Source organism: Hesperophylax consimilis, chromosome 11 (assembly GCF_061612785.1).
Source record: "Hesperophylax consimilis isolate HC1 chromosome 11, BYU_Hcon_1.0, whole genome shotgun sequence".
Lineage (NCBI taxonomy): Eukaryota > Metazoa > Arthropoda > Insecta > Trichoptera > Limnephilidae > Hesperophylax > Hesperophylax consimilis.
Window position 1 is genome coordinate 4,300,783 of NC_142846.1, and position 18,515 is coordinate 4,319,297.

The window sequence follows — 18,515 nt, forward strand, 5'->3', positions numbered from 1 at the left end:
TAATATTTTACCCCTGCAGTTTTGAACAAAGGCGTTTTTATGAAAAAAACAAATCGTTAATTCAAAACTAGATCTATTCAATGTTAATTGAATTGAATTGAATTGAATTGAATTAATATTTTTACTCCCTTACTAACTGGCGTGTTTTAGATTTTATGCAGCTGAGAAACAACCATTACTCTAGGTTAAGGGTAAATGTCAATTGAATACAATGTATTTTATAATTTAAAGAAAAAAATGGAGTTACAATATTTTAACTCTAAGCCATCGATATCATGTTACTACAACTCCAGTAACACGTTCAAATCACACATATTTGTTCAAACCACTAAAATAGGTTTTTTTCATAATTTAACAAACATGTTAAATTACAATTTCAAACGCTTTTCTTGAACCGAACCTAAGTTACATATTTTTATTTACCATCGGCTGATTTTCCAAAAGGGTAGGCTGAGAATGAGAATGAAAAGCCAAATATCTCTTATACACCTTTAAGGCCCCGTAGTAAGCGTTCAAATATGGTTTGGAAGGGAGAAATGTAAATACGAATGCTAGAGGGAGCGCGCTAATATTAAAAAAAACGATAGTAATTAAGTATGGTGAAAATATTTTCTCTCGACAAATGCTTTAGTTGCTTTTAAAGATACACTGAATTTTTCATGCTTATAACATATTAAATAACAACAAAAAACATGTTTTTAATAATTTTCGGAGCTTACTTTGCGATTTTTTTCTATCGAGGGAATTTTATATAATTAACGTTTCGGCATAACAAATGTATTTATATTATCTTAAAATATAACACATATATTTTTTTGAACTTAAAAACTTAAAGAGTTAACGAGAAACTTGTTATAAATCGGTAAAAATTGGGTATGCGGGGCTTATGTAGGTATTTGTTTAAGGTTAAACGCAACGCTCGTTGTATTCTACGTGTTCACAGATGGCGTTAATTAAATAATTTTGTTTAAATACGCTTTTGCAAGGTATTGCTTTACAATATTAAGACAAATCATTTGTTTGTGCCCGTATATACGCAATATGAATATGAATCAATAGTTTTGTTCGTTTAAAGACTTCATTCTTTCGAGAAAGGCACACAAATACAATATTTTACCGATGATTCAATCCAATATTGTATTTGTATGCCTTTCTCGATAGAATTGAGTTTTTATATGGACAAAACTATTTATTCATATTCATATTGCGTATATGAGGGCGCAAACAAATAATTTGTCTTAATACTATAAAGCAATACCTTGCAATAGCGTATTTAAACAAAATTAATTAATTAACGCCATCTGTGAACACGTAGAATACAACGAGCGTTGCGTTTTTTATCTCCTTGAAACATCCCTGACATTTACCGCTACAGATCAAAATTGATATCACAACTCTTCTATGAAATGCTAGAAACTTATCAACACTCACTTTGAAAACATCTTATTAGTCACTTCCTCGTTTGTTGTATTTTTAAGGCTTATTTGAAAACAAGAAATTAAGCCAGTCGTACAATATTGACATTGGTTAATTTAGGTGGGCGAAGTGACGTTCGCGTGAAAACGTTTTTTTGTTTTCTTTTTTTACACTATCTATACTAAAAATAGATTTTAATAGATAAATTCGTGAGTTTTCTAGCGCGACATCTGATGTCGTATCGCTTGACAGGTTTAATATGAAGCAGGTCATCCGGAAAATTACATGTCCATAATAATATTCAAACAATCTTTAGTTGTTTTCCGTTAATTTAAAATTGATTTGACTTGTTATTTTCCATTAGAAATGTGTCTTTAATAATTTTCGTTATGTTTTTTAATCAAGTTGCTCATTTTATCAAAATACCAATTTGCTCGTCCTTGTCGTTTGTCATGTTTTTTTTATAGGTAATCAAAAGATTTTTTATATTAAGAGGATCGCTTCCCCATTTTGGGGGATTTTGCTTAGCTGAAGGAAGGAGGTGGGAATGGTTGGGAAGCACATTGCTATGGAGATAATATGATCAATGGTCATCGTACTTATCTAAAACCACATCAAGCAACTACGTTGTCATTTTCACCACTGATAAAATGATAATTTTATTTTTCTACTGATCAATGTCAACGGAACTATTTTCAGATCATTTCCATCATGCGTTATGAAGCTCTAAAACATTCACTTTGATATCAGAAATTAAGACAAAAGACCATGCTTTTCCTGCATATCTTTCAATTGTTCAAAAAACAATTAAGTAATTAAATGTTCACATGTAGCAATCACTTTAACCTGACGAAGTTTCAGGTCGAATCGAAACCGGTTGGTTTATATATTATACTCAAAGTGTTATTCAAACTTTTTGATTATACATTTTGAAAAAGAATATTAAAATTATTCAGTTGATGCCGGGTAGTACCTACAGGTATGTCAGCGAATTTTGATGCCAAAAATGTCCTCACACAGATGCATTTCTTGAATACAGCATGCTTAAAACTTTTTATTACACTTACTTTAGAAAAAATAATTCTACAGAAATTTAAAAAGTTAATCTTTAATATAATAAATAAAAAACACTGTAATACTTAATAAACTGATAAATTAATACAGTAACAACTTAATTCCTTAAAATCTTTTAAATCCAATCCAGTCGAAACATCGCATTAAAATCGCTTTTTCCTTGACATATTACAGCTTAAAGTCCACATCTTTTCCAGGGTGAGATATTTATAGAATGTTTACAAAATACGTAGGTTATTTATATGACTGCATAATATACACGAGATACGCGCGCGACCTCAGTCCATTCCCTACCTAAACATGTTGGTACATGAATACTGAAATAATTTAATTCAGGTGTTATTCATTTTATACTAGTTGACTTGTACCCGGTGTTGTTCGGGGTTTTTAATGGTTTGGAGTAAGGTTTTGAATTCTAGTTTACCGGAAAACTGGATGCATTATTTGAAATAATATTATTGTAAAGAATTCAAACCAGCCTCTCCCGATTCAGCACGCCAAGAATCATAACATACATAATTAATAACTAATAATACAACTTTTGGGCAAAAAAGCTTCTTATATCATAGTATTAAACTCTACAATAAAATACCACTCTCACTCAAAAACCTCAACATTATAACATTTAAATCTCAAATAAAAAGCTGGATACTTAATATAGGGAGATCTGAAATAGAAAATATACTGAGATCAAACACAGACTAAAACAGAATCTACTAAACTGAACTATACAAAAAACACTATCTTACTTATTTTAAAATTATTTAAAATATAAGAAAAATAAAGAAAAGAAGAAAAGAAAATAAGACAATAAGACAATAAATAAGAAAAGAAGACAATAAATTTTAAACGATTTTATGTCCGGGTTAAATCTTCCCCATAGGAAAAACTAAACCCTTCCACACACTTTTCCACAAATGATCATCTAGTCAATCAACATTAGGCAAGTGTATTATATAAGCAAAATAAATACAAGAACAACACGTCAACTCACCAGAAATCAAATGGGAAAATAATTCACCGACTCCAGATATTTTCATATCAGAGGGTTCGGCTCGGTAGAACTCCTAACAGGGCCTATAAATCCTACTGATCCCTCAGTATAAATATTTAAAAAATCTTTCGTTATCCTACATGTATTCAAAATGACCGACTTTTGCATCTTTATATATAAATTTTTTGATAGATCTAATACGCCTAAATTTTTAATGAGATAGCTAGGTATAATGCCAGTAGCCGAAATAACGAATGGTAATATTTTATTATTATTATTATTAATTTTGGAATCGTACTTTTTCACTCGAGTTCCTTTTGGGTGTGTATGGCCTAGTTTTTATTTTTATTCATTTTAAGCGAAATTTTCTAACTCTGCGGTATAATGTAACAAATTAAGTTCTAAGATTCTCAAAATTCATTCGTTAAAGGCCTGCAGTCCCTTTTTAAACCGGAAAACGAATAATTTCTCCAGTAAAATGATTGCTCCCTAAATATCTACAACTAATATTATGTACCATTAAAATGTTAGTAATTATCCTACGCGATATTGCAGAGATTTTAGGCTGCCCAAAACTAAAACAAACCACTTTCACATTCAAACCACTTTCTAAACACTGCTGGCACTAATAAGTACAGACTTTGAAGTTTTCAGCGAAATCGGTCCAGAGGTTTTGAGTGTATAGGGAACAAACATTCATTTATATATTCATACAAAGAATTTCGTCTTTTTCTTGGTATATTTAATTTTTTCCAATGAATTTGCGCCGCTAAAAACGTCTCAATCTATTCCTGGTTTCTGTTTATCAATAATTCAATCTCGAAATACATAATATTATTATTTTCATGTTTTTATTATTTATGATTTGGATATCGTTTTGAGCTGTGATTTTTTTTTGTATTTTGGTTGTAACATTTGTAACAAATAATGTTTTCTTGTAAGACCTTCGGTAATTATCTGAAAGTACTTCGGTAATAATCATTAATTTCTCGTGTTTTTTGTCAGTGGCGCAGCAAATGCTCGGGCCGTCTGGGAAACCGCTCAAGGCCGGACCTTGAAGTCTTCAAAGGACATTCCATATTATACATATATCGTTCAATATTAGTTATTAGGTTATTTTGTAATATTCATATTTTGTGAAAGATAGTGCAAAGCGTAAAATTTTACGTCCCTTTGGTTATTTATGTTTTTTGTAATGATAAAATTATACAACACAAGCTAGTCTAACTGCTTAGGGCCAGTAGAATTATGGCATTCTGGGTGTCATCCCATAACAACGAAATCGAATTTTCATTTTACGTAATTAAAATACTAAAATTAAAAATTTCCCAAATGCAGTCAGTTTCCTGTTATAGTAATTAAGGTAAATCAAAAGCTTTTATTTGAAAAAAGTTCGTATTAGGCGTGGCCAGCGATCCCGAATAATTACCAATGTTTAAAATGATTTATTAATATTTTTTCGCTAAAAACCTTTTGATTATCTGGTGATGGCAAGTTTTTATTAATTGTTTTATAATCAATTAAGCATGAGCACAGTTTTGTAATGTCCTTGAGCGCCAAAATAACTGTCACAATAATTAAATCTGAAATACTTTCAGAACTGACAACACTTTTTATAAAGATTTTTGCATCGATATGTAAATAAAAATCATTTGTCAAAACAATCTATTAAGGTCGGGAAAATGTAAACGAGTTCTATTCTGCCTTTTTGTCTCTTTGTGTGAGGTTGATCAAAGAGGAAATGTTTCGTGTATTCATGCAATAATAGTGTTAAGAGTCAAGATTCAACCATTGGTATTGCCCCGGGGCGTGTGATTCTGACGCTACCCCACTGAATTTTATGATATTTGATAGATACTAATTACATCAAAGTAATCCATGTGAGTGATCTTATGAGTAGTAAATCCTAAGTAATAGAACAGTTATCATTTTTAATGATTGAAAAAGTACCCCATAATGTATTTATTATATTGATAAATAATGATTAAATAATTAGTTTATTGAATGAGATAGCAGAGGAAAGAAACATCTAATGACTTACATATTTCTCTATAGATATTTTTGGATAAAGAAAACATGTATTCATACTATTCAAACATACCTTCTATCTGTTTATTTATTCTATGAATTTTTTTTTTTTGCAGGATATTCGTCAATCGCTCTCTGCATTTGGACAATATCAAATTCTTTGGATTCGACATGGACTACACATTGGCTGGTAAGCACTTACATCAATTCATTATTATCCAACATGGATTACACATCGGTTGGTAAGCACTTACATTAATTCATTATTATCCGACATGGATTCCACATCGGCTGGTAAGCACTTACACCAATTCATTATTATCCGACATGGATTCCACATCGGCTGGTAAGCACTTACACTAATTCATTATTATCCGACATGGATTCCACATCGGCTGGTAAGCACTTACATCAATTCATTACTATCCAACATGGATTACACATCGGTTGGTAAGCACTTACATTAATTCATTATTATCCGACATGGATTCCACATCGGCTGGTAAGCACTTACACCAATTCATTATTATCCGACATGGATTCCACATCGGCTGGTAAGCACTTACACTAATTCATTATTATCCGACATGGATTCCACATCGGCTGGTAAGCACTTACACCAATTCATTATTATCCAACATGGATTACACATCGGTTGGTAAGCACTTACATTAATTCATTATTATCCGACATGGATTCCACATCGGCTGGTAAGCACTTACACCAATTCATTATTATCCGACATGGATTCCACATCGGCTGGTAAGCACTTACACTAATTCATTATTATCCGACATGGATTCCACATCGGCTGGTAAGCACTTACACCAATTCATTATTATCCAACATGGATTACACATCGGTTGGTAAGCACTTACATTAATTCATTATTATCCGACATGGATTCCACATCGGCTGGTAAGCACTTACACCAATTCATTATTATCCGACATGGATTCCACATCGGCTGGTAAGCACTTACACTAATTCATTATTATCCGACATGGATTCCACATCGGCTGGTAAGCACTTACACCAATTCATTATTATCCAACATGGATTACACATCGGTTGGTAAGCACTTACACCAATTCATTATTATTTTCTACATGAATTACACATCGGCTGATAAGCACTCACACCAATTCATTATTATCCAACATGGATTACACATCGGCTGGTAAGCACTTACACCAATTCATTATTATCCAACATGGATTACACATCGGCTGGTAAGCACTCACACCAATTCATTATTATCCGACATGGATTCCACATCGGCTGGTAAGCACTTACACCAATTCATTATTATCCAACATGGATTACACATCGGTTGGTAAGCACTTACACCAATTCATTATTATTTTCTACATGAATTACACATCGGCTGATAAGCACTCACACCAATTCATTATTATCCAACATGGATTACACATCGGCTGGTAAGCACTTACACCAATTCATTATTATCCAACATGGATTACACATCGGCTGGTAAGCACTCACACCAATTCATTATTATCCAACATGGATTACACATCGGCTGGTAAGCACTTACACCAATTCATTATTATTATCTACATGAATTACACATCGGCTGATAAGCACTAACATCAATTCATTATTATCCAACATGAATTACACATCGGCTGATAAGCACTCACACCAATTCATTATTATTTTCTACATGAATTACACATCGGCTGATAAGCTCTCACACCAATTCATTATTATCCAACATGGATTACACATCGGCTGGTAAGCACTTACACCAATTCATTATTATCCAACATGGATTACACATCGGCTGGTAAGCACTTACACCAATTCATTATTATTATCTACATGAATTACACATCGGCTGATAAGCACTTACACCAATTCATTATTATTATCTACATGAATTACACATCGGCTGATAAGCACTCACACCAATTCATTATTATCCAACATGGATTACACATCGGCTGGTAAGCACTCACACCAATTCATTATTATCCAACATGGATTACACATCGGGTGGTAAGCACTTACACCAATTCCTTACTATCTGACATGGACTACCCATATGTTGGTAAGCACTAACACCAATTCATTTTTATGTTATTGGTTGGCCCATACGTTGGCAGAATGAAAAAGCTACAATCGGTCTGTTTTATTATTATTTCAATTGAAATGAAATCTCAACTATTTTGTGAAGTACCACCATTATCCACCCAAATCTTCAATCAACACATTGCATGCTAAAATGTGTGGCCTAAAAGCGCTAAACTTTATGATTCATAAAGCTAAAAAAATGTTCAAAGATTTTTGAAATCTTCATGTAATCTGTTTTTGTTTTGTTTTTGTTGGCGTTGCTCTGATGTATGCATGGTTTGGAGTAAAGTTAAGACCAAGTATTTTACCATACGTAAGTAATTGTTTCACTTGGCGTCTCCGACTTCTTCATTCATTCATCATTCTCTTCTCCCTTCATACATTCTTCTTACTCCTCTTTCTTCGTTCATCTCGTACGCCTCATTTTACCATAAATAATTATTTGATTTGTTTCTTCATTGGGCATCCTCAAATTTTTCTACCATTCACTACCACATCGTTTCTTTAGAAAAACCACTTTAATTTGACTTGGCATCTCATTCCCGTGCAGAGATAGTGCGTAAAACCTTCCCTGGGCGTCCCCGACTTCTTCTATCATTCAAACTACTTTCTGAACACTCCTGACATTAATAAAAACAAACTATGAAATTTTCAGCAATATCGGTCCAGTAGTTTTGGAGTATATAGGTCACAAACTAAGAAACATTAATTTTTATATATATATACAGGGTGTATCGGCACGTACCCGACAAACTTTAACCAGCTTTTCCTTAGCCCATTTGGAGTAAAAAATGTTATGGGCACTTTGCTCTCCGGTAACATTTTTTTTCAATTAAAATCAAAAAATTATAAAAAAATCCACACTCCGTCACTGTCATTGGCATTGTTTCTCGTATTCAACAGCTGTTATTAGCAAGTGTGTCAAAAAGCGTCTTCGCTCTTTCATACACACTAAATAATAATAGTTAAAAATGAGACGAATGGTGCCATGCCATTTCGTTGTGATTGTAAAAGCGCGCCAATGTAGGTACGTACGTATATTATTCAACGAAACTCGAATAAAATATTGCCAGATGGGTTTTCAAACTGTGACAAAGGATAAAACAGTGGTGACATGTGGTGAAAATATGAATGAAAAATTTTTTATTAAAAACAAATGTTACCGGACAGCAAAGTGCGCATAACATTTTTTACTCCAAATGTGCTAAGGAATAGCTGGTTAAAGTTTGTCGGGTACGTGCCGATACACCCTGTATAGATGTTTCGTTAGGTTAGGAAAAGTTCCTTAACCACTCGAGCGATAGCTACCCACATCTGGGTAGTAGTAGGTAGGTGATTATTATGAATTTATTTTGAATTTGTGGTAATCACTAGCTTAATTAAAATGTTCAATCTCTAGCTTGATTAAAAGCTTATATCGAATACCAAGAGACATCAATTATGTTCCTCTCGTGGAATATTCTAGATAATGTTTTATATTGTTTAGTCTGTATACGCCATTTAAAATTATTTGCTAAAAATTTAACGTCTGTAAACATTGTTAAAAATTTAATTTTTAAATGTGTGTGACTACAACAGTAGACCATAGACAGCATACGGAAATAGTAATATTCAATATTGCCACAAATAAATACAAGGTAGGGCAATTCCGATCAAGGTACGGCAATCTGTTAAACTGTTAAATATTGCATTTTTAAATTTCTTTGACTGGAAACATTTCCAATAGACAGCATGCAGAAATAGATATATTCAATATTGCCACAAATAAGTACATGGCAGGACAATTTCGTCCAAGGTACGGCAATCTGTTAACGTGTTAAAAATTTTACAATTTGTTTTTTTTTTTAATAAAATCTAAAAATATGGGATAAATGGTGAATTAAGGGTAGATTCATTGGATTTAAATCACAGTCAAATATATTCATTTGTTTCAGTATTAATATTTGGATGTATAATTTTTGGAATTGTAGTGGTACGCAACTACTTCATTCGAACGAAATTCTAGATCTCGATTTTTCCAAACAAGCTTCTTGGATGTTCTTTTATTTATTTGTTTGGAAAATTCTACATAGCAACCAAATTGTTCCAGAAGCTTCTTCACCTTTTAAAAGCTACAGCATGAAGAAGTCAGTCAGTCATCAATCCGCCATCAGTTAACAAGGTGCTCAACGAGTGATAATCCGCGCACCTCACTTGCGCGAAGGATATTCTTCCCGGCTCTGCTCATGGACTCCATCGGGATATCATCATAGCGCTTTGGCCCAGATCGCCGTCCCTGGCCAACGCTACATGGATTACAGCGCCCTGGTTCCAGCGTCTCTGACCAGCGCTTCATCCACTCACCATGACCACCACGAGGACACGCAGCATCCTCACTGGTCAGCTCAACTCCCGCTCAACCGCCTACAAGGTCCACCGCACCTTCGGCCTTCCCGTCAGCACTGGAGTACTGATTGCCAAGATCGCCAGTGCCTGACAGACAACGAGTCCGGTCACTAGCGCCCGGCGTCGACTCACAGACCCGCGCTTGACCTGCCATCACCGCCTGCATCCGGAGAATACTACATCTGTCCAACGTCATCTCATCACGGCTACCTGACTCATCAAATAAACACTCTGACCTTCACCACAACATCTTTCATTCCGTGCCTCCTCACCAGATCCCCAAAGAATGAACCAATACTGAACACCCGGAAATGTCTATGGCTCAAGGCGTTTTATTTTAAATTATACTCTCGCTCGAGTGGTTAAACTGATTAGAATAAAATAAAATTGTTTGCTATGTGTATTATAATATGTATCTTATTTAATTCCAGAATACAAATCTCCACAGTATGAAACCCTGGGATTCAACCTCGTGAAGGAGCACCTTGTCAATTTAGGATATCCACAGGAAATTATGGAGTTTGAATATGATCCGTCTTTTCCAATTAGGTAATGCTATACATTATATATACGGTGTCAGGAAACTTTTAGTACAGGCCAGAAACTAGTAAATCTACATCACATAGACAAACCAAAAACACTTTTTTTTTCAATCAGTGCATTTTATTTTTTTCCCTTTTTTTTCAGGCTAAAAAACTTTTGGGCCAGGTCCACGCTTAAAAGATTTAAACAGCTAATTTTATTTATTTTCAAATTTTATTTTAAAAAATTCCAACTTCGGACTCGATGTAATGAAGGTTCATTAATTTCCCGCTTGTACCATTGACGGATTATATTTAGATGAGACATGAATTGAAAAAAAAGGTTACACTTTTGTGCATCCAATTAGTCCTCCAACGCTCCCAACGACCGGGAACTCAGGTTTGAGCTTAGTGCGCAAAAATTATCGCTAGTGGAACCCGTTTCGAAGAGATATTAGTACACAACTATTTACAATAGTAAATAATCAGCTGATTCTGAATTCTACTGATTTCTCAGTCAGCTAACATAGTTATTTTTTTAATGATAAACTAATGTTTTTACAAGGTTTTTTTATGAATAGCACAAAGGATAACAAATTTTTATAAGCAATAATTAGTCACCTGAAATATCAATTCAAATTGAAAATATCTCCCGAGTAAAAATAAATGCCGCCGACGGGAATTGAACCCGCACCTTCTGATGTCCGGTCAGGTGCTCTGAACCACTGAGCTACGTCGGCTTATTTCCAACACGCCAAATAATTCAATATGTACTAGTACTTCAATCAACAATTACTGCTTATTATATTTTTTTCCACCTGTAAACAACCAACTTTATTTTTGTAGGAAAGGCTTTGTTAGTTCTAAATTTCTCACTAGATGGCGTCGAGACATATTATATCTACATTTGTTGGTGAAATATTTTGACTTGTCAAATATCAATAAAGTTGGTTGTTTACAGGTGGAAAAAAATATAATAAGCAGTAATTGAATGTATCGCCCGAATAACGTTGCAAACAACAAAAACAAGATTTTTCAGAAACAAGAAAAAACGTTTTTTAAAAGATTTTTTATTAGAAAACATCCAATTTTTCAATAAGTTTTATATTACTTAGACATAAACAAGGGTACATGTGAAAAAATATTTTAAAAAACCATTAAAATAAAGGAAATAATCGACATAAAACAAAAAAAAATGTGGAATAACGTTGCTTAAGCTGCCACTTGCAACGTTTTTCCACTGTAGTGCATACATTTACTGAGCCGGTAGGTTTTCATAAAAGCTTCTGTTGATTTCTGGTAAGTATTTGACAAAGCAATGTCTTTTCGATACATTTTCGGGTACTATTCTTCGTTTTGGCTCCAGCACTTCAATACAGCTTTGCAAAAAAAGGTTCTGCTTATTGTATGTTTTAGTGTAAAAAAGGTCAAAAAGTTCCTTTTTTTTATGCAACGTCATAGTTTTACAATCTGGGTATCGACATTTACACATAAAGTCCTGTAAAAAAAACAGTTAAATCAATATTATCAACAACAGCAAGACGTCAAAAAAAAACATGTCAATAAGAAATAAATAAAAACATATTGAATAACTTGACAATGGACAAGGAATTGTTTATCTCTCAGATAGAAATATGTCAGTTTTGAAAATATATAATATAATGAAGTGGATACTTTGTTTAAAAATATTAATATTTGATAATGTAAATAATAAACAAAGTACTTAAGAAATTTGTATTAAAAAACCAAACAAAACTTATTTACATAAGAAATATAAGTGTAACGTTATTCCACTAACCTGTGTTGGGGGCGATTTGCCGCTAACCGCTTTGCCTTTACGACTTGTATAAGGCTTACCCGAATTTCTTAATGCCTTCTGTTTATTATCCTTCCAGTTTTCAAAAGAAATTTTAAGTTTTTTCCCTTTATTCATATTAAATAACATACGCGGAGACACCGAAACTACCTGCTGTACAGACGGCATGTCGGCTCGCGCAACGTTATTCCACTGAGACTGGCTCCCCAGCGCACTTTGGATGCTACTAAAAGAGGTAGATAGATTTTTTTTTCATGATGTGAAAGAGTAGCATAGATAGGTGTACACATAAAGAACATTATTCCACCAAAAAATCAGTTTACGATTTTTTGTTGTTTGCAACGTTATTCGGGCGATGCATTCAATTGTTGATTGAAGTACTAGTAAAATGACACATTTAACTGTTCACTCATTATTTGTTTACCTATACTGTAATATACCATAGTAATATAATGTGTATTGTTTTTTTTTTTTTTCAGAGGGCTTTGGTTTGACACTTTGTACGGTAACCTTTTAAAAGTAGACGCCTATGGAAACATTCTCGTCTGTGTGCATGGATTTGAATTCTTAAAACAGTGAGTATATTTTTTCTATGACTATTCTCGATATACACACAATGTTAAACAAATATGCCTTGTTAGTTAGTTTTTCTGTTCAAATAAGTACCTAAGCCTTACACTGGGTTTTGTGTGTAAACATTGTAACTTCAGTCAATATTATAAAATAAATTGGAGTTTTCCTGTTATTTTTTACATCATTTTCACTATGAATTATGTTGTTTTTTTCACACTTTAACCTCTCAGACAAAGACTTTTATTTACTTTGTGTTCCTTTGCGAACTGTCAAAACGTGAAAATTTTTGTGATATTTACGAGTTTTGTTAAAAGCTTCATAACTCACGTTTTGGGAAACGTAGCCTCATTCTAAAAAATGTTTTGGAAAGATTATGAAATTAACTATCGTATTGTATTGTTATACGTAAATATTTGCGTTTCTAAATATACATTTTCTGAAAACGTCAAAAATATGTAAAAATCGCTGACCATTATTTCAAAGCTGTGAAAAATGTACTTTTTTCCGAGTATCATAAAGAAATAACACTTTATATATTGAAGAAATATAATTAAAAACTATTAGTCACCTCAAAATATTAACCGTCCAAACTAAAATATTTTTAATAAATTATTTAGAAACGCAATAAATTATGAACGAACAAGATGACAGATCCAATCGACTTAGATAATGCACCTCTACATTCCATAGATATTCTTGAATACAGACGCGTAGCGTTATTCATTATCGATACTCTGTTTTTTAAATCATGGCAATCCGTATACTAGTGATGGAAATAAATCGATTTTTGTAAAATCTCGCGCATTGAAAAGACGTTCTAATGTCTTGACCGCTATTATCATATTTACGTCTTTTGACGTTCTAATGTTCTGAGTGGATATAAATTGCAGTCGATTTTTTCAGATATTCTATCTGGAGGCTCATTTCCAATATTCTCATATTTCGTAAAATAAAAATACAATTTTTTTAATCACATTAATAGAATCTTTGTCATCTATGCCCTGTGATCATTTTTTAAACTGGAAAACTGGAAATTCAATTTCATTTCTATTTTTGTCGACCACCCTGTATGTACCTACACCATTGTTTAGTTATGTACATACAATGAAATTATGTTATTAAATCTTGTTGCCAAGCCACATTTGGTTTAATGAATTCAAATATTAATTGAGTCTAGACAATAAAATTACGAAACCAGTCACTCGCAATTAAAAATAAATTAAATAATGTTCTCTGATATGGTCACATATTTTTCTAAGATTGATTAAATTAGTGAGTAGTGTTAGTGTAATTTTTTTCATTAACCTCTGCGATAGTATTAGTTTTGGATTCCGTCCAAGACAAAAGAATGTGTTTTCAATGTTTACAAACAAAACAGCGGATTCATTCACCTCTCTATCGATTCTAAAAATACTAATGTGTTTTGTTTGTTTCTGTTTGCAGTTCACAGGTGTACGAGTTGTACCCCAACAAGTTTCTGCAGTTGGACGAGTCGAGGGTGTACGTACAGAACACTCTGTTCAATTTACCAGAGACATATCTGCTGGCTTGTTTGATTGATTTCTTCACCAATTCACCGCAATATACAAGGTAAACATAGAAAATTTATTAGGAAATTCTTCAAAGCGATGCATGTAATTGTGTTATATGTAATGAACTTGTAGAGTACACAAGGTTAACTGGCAAAGTTTATCAATTTACAGATATTATTGGGAAATTCTTGAGTGCGATGCATGTAATTGTGTTATTTGTGATGAACTAGAATAGTACCTACACATGGTTAACATGGAAAATTTATCAATTTACAGATATTATTGGGAAATTCTTGAATGCGATGTATGTGATTATGTTATTTGTGATGAACTAGTATAGTACACATGATTAACATGGAAAATTTATCATTTTACAAATATTATTGGGAAATTCTTCAAAGCGATGCACCTAATTGTGTTATGTATTTGTAATGAACTAGTGTAGTACACAAGGTTAACATGGACAATTTATTGGTTTACCAACCAACAATTAATATTATATTTATACACTAGCACAGATCCATGATAAATCACATGATATTATAATTTTAGGATTCGTGAAGCTGAAAGTATTTATAAAATATTTGCCTCAGGATGATTCCATTGCCTATCAAAAAAAAATAATTAGAGAGAATGGGAAATTTACCTTTTTAATGAACACAGTTAATAACCTTTAAAAATCATTGGTGATTCAGATTTAGATCTGTTAAAATTTTAAGCAAAAGAAATACACATTTCAAATGTATAATTATTATTAAAATAAAATAATTTTGTTACATACCTTCTTTATCGCTTGATTCCCGCAATCAGTAATAAAAATTCATTGAACATGAACAATTTTGCGAATTACATTGCGCAGGAATAATTCACACCACGCACATCATCACAGACAGCCGAAATTGGTATGTTTCATTTGTAAAAATGGCATAACTTTTTATTCACCTTTCTTTTATCAATATGTTGGTAAATTACGATATTATTCTTTAGAATTGAATATCCATTCATTTAACACACTTCGGCCGGGAAAGGTAGTTTTACCCGTTCGGTTGATTGATGCTTAAGACCGGGAAGGGTAGTTCTACCATTTGCGCCGGCCTCATTTCAATGGCAGAAAAGACGGAATTATTCAATATATTATATACCAATCTCTTTGTAAAGGTCCCAACTATATGTACATAATGATCGAATCGTAATGCAAGTTGTTTTTTTATATTTATCTTCGTGGCTTTCGTTTACATCGGTATTTCAACAAAAGGATAGTATATTATTTGTTATTGATATAATTTTATTCCAGGAAAGAAGGTTTTTATGACAGTAAAACCCGATTCGAATCTCTTTCTCTATTACGCACCCACTCAACTGCTATGTGCAAGCGAGCGAGAGATATCGGGCGTATTTAAAGAAAGCAGGTATGAGCAAATACCGATAGGCGGACTGTAATAAACATATTACAAGGTTAATTGAGTTGCATTTCAAATAATTTTCGATTTTAGTTTAGTAATTTTTATAGCTTGGATATGCTGAGTTACTATGTAGAATTTTTATTAAAATATTTTGATTATTTTCGAAGATATAGCTATTTAAAACAAATTAAAGAAATTCGCGCGGGACCTTTATTTTCGCCGAGAGTCAGCGTAGCGCCAGCGCAAAAAATACCCAGCCGAAATGTGTTAATAGAATTGAATTAAATAATTAAAAAATAATATAAATGTAAATGCCACATAAACTTGTTTGGAGATTGTTGACTTTTCTTTTATAAATAGCCCTCGAAAGGACTGAAGGCTGTTGTGGTTACTTTTAACGACTCTCATCTCATCTCATCTGAAAAGAAGACATTAGAATAACTATACCTATAAATAATAAATTAATTTAACCGTATTGTCGCCATTCCAGGGAGAAGACTGGTGTACGCGGTGGCGACCTGGCCATGTCCTTTAAGTCCATCTTCCAGGATGTGCGCAACGCAGTGGACTATGTGCATATCCACGGTGACCTGAAGACGCGCACCATCCAGAACATAGATCAGTACGTGAAGAAGGACGAGCGCCTGCCCATGTTCCTGACACGCATCCGCGAGTCTGGAGCTAAGGTCTTCCTGCTAACCAATAGCGGATACAAGTTCACCAACAAGATCATGACCTATCTCTTTGATTTCCCACACGGCGCAAGGGTTAGTATATTATATTGATTAAATAACTTTTATCGACGGCGTCTGTGATCGAGGGGTAAGGCTCTTGACTGGCAATCGAAGGTTGCGGGTTCAAATCCTGACACGTTCAAGTAAATTTTATTTCAATAATGCACGTTCCAGAGTGGAAGATACTCTCACTATTGCCCTGGTGTAAGACCACCATTGAGTATTGAAAATTTGCTTGGAATGGCTTTAGCCATGTTTGGTAACTAGACCTGAATAGCCATATGTTTTCCAACCTCCTTTCCCCCGTCTCCTCCCCCTCCCCACTACCTTGAACCTCACATCATACCCCAATTGGAGATACCATAGTTTCACTTGCTCCAGATGGTTGGGAGCTGTTGGCACTGTTGTGCGGTATTCACATAATTTTTTTTTTTTATACCAGTGGCGTGCAATCCATAAAGGATGTTCCTATCTTAAGAAAAACGAATCATATTAAGAAAATAAAAGATACAGCACTCTTTCACTAATCCGCCACCACAGCCAGAGTAAAGTTGGCCTCTCAGAAGCTGGGCGTACTGTACAGGGCCCGCAGATACTTTAATAGTACACAACTGCTGACCCTGTACAAATCGCAAGTGCGCCCTACTGTCGAATTTGGCAGCCATCTCTGGTCCGGAGCCCCTAAATACCTGAAAAAAACCCTTGACTCTGTGCAAAAACGGGCAGTCCGTTTGATAGTGTAATGTTCTTTACTGTTTTAAATACAAGGTTCTTTTATACGAAGTTTAGTTTATTGATAATACAGTTGTTAAAAAGTACAGTGCAGTCTAACTGCAAGGAAGGAATCTAGAAGAATGCGCTCCCGCGCTCCCCACTGCCCACTGCCCGCGTTCTCCGAGCAGAGTCGGAAACGTTCGACAAACCTCGGCTATCTCCGGCCGTGCACGAACACCTATTCGATATACTACAGATAGATTCCCCAATCTTAACAAACGGACTGCAATCTTTAGAGCACAGGCGTCAGGTAGGTATGCTGTCCTTGTTCTATCGGTATTACAATGGAAGATGCTCTGAGGAACTAGCGTCATTGATCCCTTCGGCACCGGTGCATAGTCAGGATACACGCCAAACGTGCGCCCAACATTTGTACACGGTTGAAATTAGTCACATGAGAACGGGTCGCTTCTACGATTCGTTCTTAAGTTCAACAGCTCGGCTGTGGAACGAACTGCCAGCCTCTGTGTTTCCTCCCTCCTACAACATGGGACTCTTCAAGACCCATGTTCACTCCTTCCTCTCCACAAAAAGACCCTTCACACAGCATCCCCAAAGATGACATAGGCCCTGAGGGAAATTATTTTCTTCAGGGCCTCCTGTGTGGAGTTAATATAAAAAAAAAAAAAACAAACAAACCAGAAAAGTGTCCAATTAGTGAAAGAGTTTAAAAATTAAAACAGGTATTTCGTAAAAGAAAACAAATACATCTAACGATCTTTTGTAAAATTTTCATTTTTCGTTTTTGTTTGAAGTTAATGTGTCATGTTTATGCTTGTGAGAAGACTCCATTTTGTAAAACAATAAACGTGACCGAACGAAAGGAACAGAAATACATGCGACAGTTGTTGGAATATACAAGAACTAACCGAAAAGACTGCGGTGTAGTAACTAAGTCTGTAAGACTAAGATAACCCAACCCGTTGGTGTACAAAGCTACTATGTACTTACTATTTACTTATATACTACTACTTTTTTATTCATACCTGAACCTTAAACTAACAACACACAGCCTACCTTAGGTCATAGAGCAATGCACGCCACTGCTGTTAATCCTGTTGTACCAGTAATTTGATATATTATATTTAGTTTGTAGTTGAATGAGATGACGAATGCATGCAATAAAGAATACTAACCTAAATAGTATAAATTGGTACCTGGAAAAAAA

At 33.9% G+C, this 18,515-nt stretch overlaps 1 protein-coding gene across 5 annotated transcripts in view; it reads left to right on the top strand.

The window, feature by feature from the left end:
• The window catches only part of Nt5b (5' nucleotidase B), a 105,993-nt gene that overhangs the window by 79,835 nt on the left and 7,643 nt on the right, over positions 1-18,515 (top strand). For all 5 annotated transcript variants that reach the window (XM_089637222.1, XM_089637223.1, XM_089637220.1 and 2 more), the window contains 5 exons: positions 5,629-5,702; positions 10,426-10,543; positions 12,811-12,906; positions 14,348-14,494; positions 16,330-16,606. In XM_089637222.1, coding sequence (XP_089493348.1) covers positions 5,629-5,702; positions 10,426-10,543; positions 12,811-12,906; positions 14,348-14,494; positions 16,330-16,606 — 712 coding nt within the window. The remainder of the gene's footprint in view (positions 1-5,628; positions 5,703-10,425; positions 10,544-12,810; positions 12,907-14,347; positions 14,495-16,329; positions 16,607-18,515) is intronic.